General features: G+C 39.2%; 1 protein-coding gene across 1 annotated transcript; it reads left to right on the top strand.

The window, feature by feature from the left end:
• Positions 1-341: 341 nt before the first annotated feature.
• ltc4s (leukotriene C4 synthase) lies at positions 342-4,080 on the top strand. The gene is made up of 5 exons (XM_061048597.1): positions 342-451; positions 964-1,063; positions 2,828-2,898; positions 2,983-3,064; positions 3,460-4,080. Exons 1-5 carry the CDS (start codon positions 394-396, stop codon positions 3,599-3,601), a joined length of 453 nt encoding a protein of 150 aa, XP_060904580.1. The 5' UTR covers positions 342-393; the 3' UTR covers positions 3,602-4,080.
• Positions 4,081-8,976: the final 4,896 nt, after the last annotated feature.

Genomic DNA, 8,976 nt, shown 5'->3' with positions numbered 1-8,976 from the left:
TGATGAAGACTACAAACAAAATACTGGATGGGTTTATTTCATATTTTGTGGGTCAGTAGACACTCAGGTTACTAAATAAATGTTCAGAAACACTGAAAGTGGATTTTTCATAATATGTCTAGGGTTATACAGACCTCTGGACTGTCGAGCTTGACTTCAAAAAGAAGCAAAAAAACAACTACCTTTGTTTAAACAACGTAAAACAGTCAGTCCAAACGTTGAACGTCATTAGAAGGTAAGTGTCATAAACATAACGTTCTGAACTGACAGCTGTGTTTTTGCCCCGCCCCCTTCAGGTGTGCTCCCTGTGTCATGTTAACTGTGTGTGTGTGTTACCAGTGTGTATTTCAGTCCTCAGGTGTGTTCTGTTCTCAGCTGTCACTTACAGCAGACATGTCTGAGGAGGCGGTTGTTCTCGGTGCTGTGACCGTGCTTGGCGTCTTGGAGCAAGGTGAGCGTGGCATGCTGGGAAATATGGCGGTATAATTAGATGGAAAAAAATGAATGAGGTTTGGTTGTTTTAATACATTTTCAAAAATCAAGGAAAATTATGCTAAAACCGGGAAATTTTCAGTTTTTTTCTATCTCTAGAAAGATTTTTAATTTGGAAATAATTCTATTCAAAGCGTGTTATTAAGCAATGTTATTCATTTTATTGTTTTTAAACGTTTTTTTAGGTTTAATTAAAAAGTTTTGTTTCACCTCTGGATAATCAATCAATCAATCAATTTTTATTTGTATAGCGTCAACTCATAACAAGTGTTATCTCGAGACACTTTACAAAAAGCAGGTGAAATACCTTACTCTGTCTGTTAACATTACAAAAGAGCAGGTAAAACTGAGCAACCATTTCTTAACTTTTTACTGTAAAAAACAAAAACAAATCAGATTACAAGAATCTTGTGCTACTTGTAATAGTTAAACTACTTTACTGATAATATTTCTGTGTGTGTGTGTTTCCAGCTTATTTCTCTCTACAGGTGATCTATGCCAGGAGGAAGTATTCGGTGTCTCCGCCCTGCACTGCGGGCCCGCCGGAGTTTGAGAGAGTTTTCAGAGCTCAGTGAGTCTCATGTTATCACTCTTTAAACTTTACCCTGCTTCAAGCTGTGCGTGCGTTCACATGAACGGGGGCGTTTAGCGTCATTTGACGCGTCTTCGGCACAAAAAGAAACCATCAACGTGTGCCTGCTTCTGTCACAATAAGTGTTGCCACACTGTCATAAAACGAGTTGATGAACACATTAGGCTACATTGCTGGGAAACAGCTCTGCTGCTGTGAGGAAGGAGAGGGACATTATTCATTAAGTCGTTTTTGTTATTTTAATAAATTGATTTAACTTTACGATTAAACCGTCGATGCTTCTCGCCTATTTCTAATGTGATAATCAGGGACGGACTTTACGATCAGGCATAGTTTGGCAAAATGCCCCACAAAGAATGGTAAGGAAAGTTATTAACTTTATGGTAAATTATTTGTTTTTCTAAAAATCCATATGCAAAAAATGGCATCAGAAGAATGCCCAATTGATGTAGGCTATAACGCATGTCTAAAGCCCCCCGTCTGAACTACATGGATTATTCCATGATGCGCAGGTCTTACTCATAGACTGTAAATATGCTCCGCAGCACTTTTGAGGACATGACAGAGACTTACAAGACAAGAAACTCCAGTGTTCTGTCAGGATAAATTATTATTTTTGAAGAGACTCATTAATCATCTTGTGTGGTAAAAAAAAAAAAAAGGTGTTACATTTGATACCTGATTCTTAAAAAAAAAAAAAAAAAAAGGCTGGCAGTAGCTCAGTCTGTAGGGACTTGGGTTGGGAACCGGAGGGTTGCCGGTTCAAGTCCCGGTGCGGACCAAATATGGAAGTTGGTCTGGTAGCTGGAGAGGTGCCAGATTGCTTCCTGAGCACTGCCGAGGTGCCCTTGAGCAAGGCACCAAACCCCCTCCCCACCACCAGCTCAGGAGTGCCTGCCGGGGGCGGCTCCGTCACTCTGACATCTCTCCATTAGTGCATGTCCATAGGATCCTGTTTGTGCATGTGTGTGTATATTTCAGCCTATGTGTGTGTAGCATGACTAACAGAGTGTAAAAACAGAATTTCCCCTCACGTGATCAATAAAGTAAATCTTAATCTTAAATTACTTTATTTCTCTGTGAAGCCACCAGACTCCATTGGAAAAGGCTATAGTTTTACCTAACAGATCATTTGAGTTGCTGATCTACTTCTGCTGAGATTAGTGTGTTTGTTGGTGTTACAGTGTGATTTTATGTTTTCAATGTTAAGGTTTAGTTCCATCACATTGATTTTCCAACATAAACTAACTAACCATATTTTTGGCTGTGGCAGACTAGCAACTCCTGTGTTCTGTGTGGTAAAATTAACGTTTTTGTCAATGGAATCTGGTGTGTTTGAAGAGAGTGATGTAACCACTGTTAAATCCTCTTTAACCCAAAAGTCTATCTCTATAGGGATTTTACCTTTCTGTAATGTTGTCAGACACTTAGAATAACAATCTGAGCCTGTCAATGATAAAAACAACAACTTTTATTTGACACCAGGCAGACATCACAGCCTGTTTCACTGCTGCAGGATGAACAAATCTAATACAGTAATAACAAAACTTTGTGTACCTGGTAGTCATTTAGACCCCAAAATATGTAAAAATGGTATATCCAGGTTTAGAAATCAGTGCCACCTCCATCACAAGTTGCTCCTCAGTGACTCTTCTAAAACAAAGGTAAAAGGTGAAGTTAACATTAAAGTGTTATAATGCTGCAGGTTTAACCTCTGACTTCTCTCGGTGTGTTTGTGGTCAGAGCAAACTGTTCCGAGTATTTCCCGATCTTCATCACCGTTCTCTGGATGTCTGGACTTTTCTTCAGCCAAGGTGATCACTAACTATCTCTCACGGTATCACAGTTTGTACTTTAATTCATCTCATAGAAGTGTTTCTCACGTGTTTGTTTTGTAGGTTTGTCCTCGGTCTGTGGTCTGATCTACTTATACGGACGATTCAGATACTTTCATGGATATTCAGAGTCGGCTCAGGGACGGTAAAATGCTCCACCTGTCTGTTGTTTTCATGTTTTTCTTGTACATTTGCACATGGGTGAGGTGTGATGCAAGGCAGTTTTATTTATGCAGCACGTCAGCAACGAGCCAACTCACTAAACGTAAAAATATTTCACAAACAAAAAAATGGATTTCATGAGATATTTTGCATTTTGTAGAATGTTTTTGCATTTTGTAATTTAACGTGGATGTTGCATTTTTATAACCTTTCTTCAAACATGCTAGAGCTTCCTTGTTCAAACATAAAGTTTCTGGAGAAGAATCAAAAGCAGTACGCAAGAAACTACAACATGACATCAATCACAGCACGAGATGATAACAGAATCAAATTTCATTCTAAAATGAAACTAAACATGTTCATTTTGTCCGTCTGCAGGTTGGCTCCTCTGTACCTGAGCGCTCAGGTTCTCTGGGTTCTCATCGGTTTCTCGTCCCTGGGCGTGTTTCTCACCTTCTGCAGAGTTTACCTGAACCTGGACCTGCTGCATGGGCTCTGCTCTGCCCTCAGTCTGGTCTGACAGGAGGAGGAGGAGGAGCCGGACACAGGAGTCTGAAGGTGATGGTCCTCTTCTCAGAAAATGTGACTTTATTATTTGTGAAATGAAGATAATGTACACACTCCTCCCAGAAAATAAAGCTGAAGGATTTATTTGTTTTATGAAACATTAATCAGGAATTCTACATGACAGAGATCTCATATGTGCTGTTTTTCGGTTCTTAAATTTCCCCAAATCTCTTATTTTTAGTTTTTATTGACTGACTCATGGCTCTGAACGATGTCTCAAAAGGTTTCAGTGGTGTTTGTTATTTATTAACTTCTTGTGTACTGTGATTGTACTGTTGGTAATGTTTGTTGTGTGTATGAATTAACCTGGTGGCAAATGCGTTTACCCACGGGGGATTGAAAAAAGTTTTCTAATCCTATCTAATTAATTTTTTTAATACATTTAAATAAATGTTAATATATCAAATAGATAATAAAGCCCAGTGACCACATTCTCAGCCTTATTGTCTGTTATTTTTGTGTTTATATGACAAGTTGTCTTTATATATTTTTTTATTTATGTTGCATTTAGAAAAAACGCTTTTTAATTTTGTTTAACATTTTGTTATTTAATATGCAGTGCACCTTTCAATTAAGACATAAAATCAAATAAAGCTACAGCTTCATGTTTCACCACAAGGGGGCAGCATGTCCTTTTAAAATGTGGTGATTCAGATCGAAGTTGAAGAATAACGAACAGTCCTGAAACAAACGATGCTAACAACAATAAAACACTCCTGTGATCCTTCTTTGATATTTCATAGTTTTGTACTTTTCGTTCTGATGCTGAATGTTTTAAAATGAGAGTGGAAGAATTACTCTTTTCTCAGGCAACAGTTACTTTAATACAGTTCTCTTTAAAAACACAAATGAGCAATTAAAAGGTAAAAGAAAAATCAAAGTTTATATGTATTGCACTTTTTAAAACAGCTGGAATGCTGAACAAGCTTAAAATGCAATTTCAAATATATAAAAAACAATAAAATACCAAAGAACTGTTAAATAAGAATAAGGGTTAAAGGAAAAGGATTGCATTACAATAATACAAATGAAGACTTTAGCCTGACAGGAAATAATTACAGTAATATGTTGGAAGGAAAATAATTGGTTTTACAAAAAAAAGTTTGTTAATATTCACTTATTATATAATAGTATTTGACAATAACCTGAAATTTGATCAACAAATTACCAAGTATAGTCATCAAATCCAGTTTCCTCCAGCCCAGGATCAAATCTAAGATCAGGACATTCCTATCACATCATCCATGCCTCGATGTCCTCCGGACTCGACCACTTCAGCATCCTATATTTTGGTATTCAGGAGGCCTCCGTTCATCATCTACAACTAGTTCAGTAAAGAGACTCATACAAAAATCTCTTGTTTGTGTTTCAAGCCCTTCATGGCCTCCACGCTACATCACAGAACTCATATCACCATTGAGTACAGCTAGGCCCCTGAGACCCTCAGATCATCAGGTCAACGACTTCAAACCTTACAAGCACATCTTTTCAGAGGCAGGGTCTTCTCTGCAGCCGCACCAGGACTGTGGAACAAGCAGCCGTTACATATAAGATCAGCAGGTTCTCTAGACTAGCCAAAAAAAATACATGAAAACTCACATTTTAAAGATTTATTTTCAAGGCTGTTTTTTGCCTTTATTGGAGGGACAGGACAGTGACTAGAGCCAGAACCCAGGGAGAGAGAGAGAGTGGGGCATGACATGTGGGAAAGGAGCCACAGATACTTGCACTAAACACTAGGCGGCGCTCCCTGAAGACTCACTTTCTCTTGCATTTGATTCCTTAGTTACCTTGTTTGGTGAAAGCCTCCATTTGTGTGTGTCTGTAGATCTGTTTGTGTATGTTTTGATGGCTGCTGCTGCATGCTGATATCTGACTGATATAATTGAGGTTCACTTCTCAACTGTGGCCTTGCGAGTCTGTGTTCAAGTGTTTGTGATATTTTTGCCATGTGATAAGCTTTGAATGTGGTTCTTAATTTCTCTTGAGTCTGTTTTTTTTTTTAGTTTGCTGTAAACCACTTCGATACAAACCCTGTTGGTATTTAAAGCACTATATTAATAATGCAGTACTTGACCTGTATGTATTTATGTCCTGTTTTGAAGAAAAAGTAGACAGATGTAATCTTTTTTCATCCTGATAGCTATGAGAGCATAACCAGATATGAAGTTCCTATAACATAAATATTTTAGAAAACATTTTTATTGAACTTGTAATTCTTATTCTACCTCCATGTTGTTCTTCTTCTTCTCACTGCACTGCACTTCATCTCAAAGGCATTTCCTGTTTAAGTATATACGTTTACTTTCATATTCAGAGTACAACCACTGAAACATAACAGGACGTTTACATGTCGTGGAGAGTGTGTGTGTGTGTGTGTGTGTGTGTGTGTGTGTGTGTGTGTGTGTGTGTGTGTGTGTGTGTGTGTGTGTGTGTGTGTGTGTGTGTGTGTGTGTGTGTTCTCTCTGAGTTGTAATCTTTCACAATGAACTGACATCTATTTATAGAGAAGCTAGACCTCTGTTTATAATAAGAACTGCAGTTCACACACACACACACACACACACATACACACACACATAAACAGAGGTTAAGGAAGTTCTCAGCCAACTTCTACAGAAGTACATTAATAGAGGTAACTCTCTCTGGGTTTCTTGTTCTCGGCTCTGTGTTCACACTGACATGACGGAGCTTCCTTCAGCTTGTTGATGTTTCACTCAGATGTTTTTTTTTTTTTTTTTTGTTTTTTACGTGAACCCCTCCCTCACTAATCATTAGCCTGCCACAACATGAGGGATAAGAGACAGCCCCGCCCACTCAGGGATGCTGTTTCTATCTTTGGACATAATAGCCAAGTGTCGTCACAGAGTTCAACTGAAGGAGAACCAGCAGACTTTACAAACTGAAGAAAAGGTTTTATTTGGCTTAACTAGAAAAACAGAAAACAAACAAATCAACACTGAGATGCATATGGCCGCCAACACAACAAAGCAGGCCACAGGTAATTGCAGCTCTAGCCAAGGATAATTTTATCTGTCGCTAGGGCTTCACTCATTCATGCAAACGCAATGGGAGGGGGGGTTAGAGGTGTGTCGCTGGAGGAGAGCGGAGGCTTTCAGTGTGGTGGAGGTGTGGCCAAACAGCAGACAAAATTCGCACATATGTACTTTTAAGGGGCTTTATTTGGTGGTGTAAAAATCTCTTACTGGGGAATAATGAATGTCATTTTTCATGACCTCCAATGTTTTCCTCATAAATGAAAGCTTTCAGATAGATGTAATCAAATAAAAAGTATAAATTGTTCACAGATGTAGCAGAGTAAAAGAAGAAATATTCATCTAAGTACAAATACTACAAATGTAGTTCCTGTACTTAGAGTGATTTGTTCAACAGGTGAGACAAACACCCATCTTCCGCCCCCCATTCAAATGTGTGTGTATGTCTGTTTATGTACGTGTGTAATCTCTGTGTTTGTAAACGCGATCGGATTAAGATTCTTCCCACTGACATGTTGGCTGCGTAAAAGGTAGATCACTTTCATTCTGGCACGACCAATCAGCAGTAAGCTCTTAAGTGGATCAAGTCAGCAGGAGCTGGATCATGTGGAGCCTAAGGTGAGAAAAATAAAGTTCATGAAGGTTCAGGAGCTTCAGATCAGCTGATGTTTCTTTACATTTATGTTTTGGGGCTTTTTAATCTGAAACGTCTGTTTTTGTTTTTTTTGTCACTGTCACGTTTGTAATTCCACATTTTTCTCCATTAACCTCGTCACACACACAGACACACCATCATGAGACGCCTTCTGCAAACACCAGAATCACTTTACAGACAGAACTCGTTGAAAGCGTTCCAACAGATGTGAGCACATAACTCTGATTCTTGCTGACCTTCACTGGCTACACGTTAGTAATAGAAATGATTTAAAGACTTTGTTGCATTTGTGATCTTTTTAGATGATGTTCAGTTTCGCTCAGTGAATGTGCAGAATCAACATTGTTTTGCTTCTTGATTGCAGTCACTCTAATGTCATTTCAAAAAGAAAACAAGGGATTTTATGTTTGGATTTAGACTGTCAACTCATAAGAACAGACAGAGCCAGAGGGCGGAGTCTTCCAACACAGTTACACCTGCTGGGACTGCTGTTAGTCCAAACCAGGGCCCCGTTTCTGAAACAAGGTTTTGTGCAAACTCTGAGTCAGTTAACCCTGAAATGAGAGAAAGTCTGGGTTTTCCGTTTCAGAAGGGGAGGTCACTCAAACCGAGAAAGAGGGGTAACTCCAGCTCGTTCCAGAGAGAGAGGTGACTTTACCTCAGAGTCAGTTACTATGGTAACTGAGTCTTTGAACCTAACCTGGTCAGGAGCAGGTTTTCTTCAGTGAACCCCGAGCTTCTCTCGGTCTCCTCCCTCTTTCAGAGCCAGAAACAGTGATTCATTTCCTCATTCTTTCATTCAGTCCACGCGTGTGTTAGTGAAGATTAACCGTTCGTCCAAATAAAAATCCATGAATGTTGCAGAGGTATTATGTGGAGACGCAGTGATCCCTCCTCTGTAGCATCTTCTGAGGTAGTGACAGAGGCGTTACAGAGGCGAGACAGGATCAGCTGAGCCAGCAGGGGAGCACAGCGCTGTGTGTGAATGTCTGACTGTATGTGGAGCAGCTACTGTGCCTTCTCCTGCAATGCCTTAATGCAATGTGAATTCACAGACTGAGACAAGAATACTACGCCGTCACAGAATCATCATGAATGTACAAAGACATAATGACAGCCAAGCGAGTGCAAGCCCCCTCCCGGATTTGTGTTTTTCATGATCTTATGACGACACTTTGACTGCATGTTCTGTACAAAAACATTTGAAGTCAGAAAGAAGAAGAGGCGGAGAAAATAAGAAGCATACGCACACAAACACGCACACACACACACACACGCACACACACGCACACACACACAGATTTCAGCAGGATGTGTGTAACCACTGAATCAGCTTGTGAAATATATTACTCAGTATTACAGGAAGAAATACACACACACACACATTCAAGGTTACCATTTATGATCCTGATTTAGTGTTTCTTTAAATGTCGACTACAGTTCCCATCTATGCATTAATAGTATGTGTTTGGTAAAAGTCTTTACCGGGCAAGAGTATTAAATGGTATCAATTATTTTGAAACATGGTCGTAATAGAGGGAGGGGGGATGTGGGACTGACTATCCACCACCCAATTAGAGGACAGGACCCTTAAATAAGCAGCTTTTCTATTAAATGTAATTCTCTCTGAGTCATATCTGTTTGATTTTTTTATTTGATTTCAAACATGCAAAAATT

This window comes from Labrus mixtus, chromosome 10 (genome assembly GCF_963584025.1).
Source record: "Labrus mixtus chromosome 10, fLabMix1.1, whole genome shotgun sequence".
NCBI classification, from domain to species: Eukaryota; Metazoa; Chordata; class Actinopteri; order Labriformes; family Labridae; genus Labrus; species Labrus mixtus.
The sequence above is the reverse complement of the archived record's forward strand: the minus strand, read 5'-3'. Positions and strand labels throughout refer to the sequence as shown.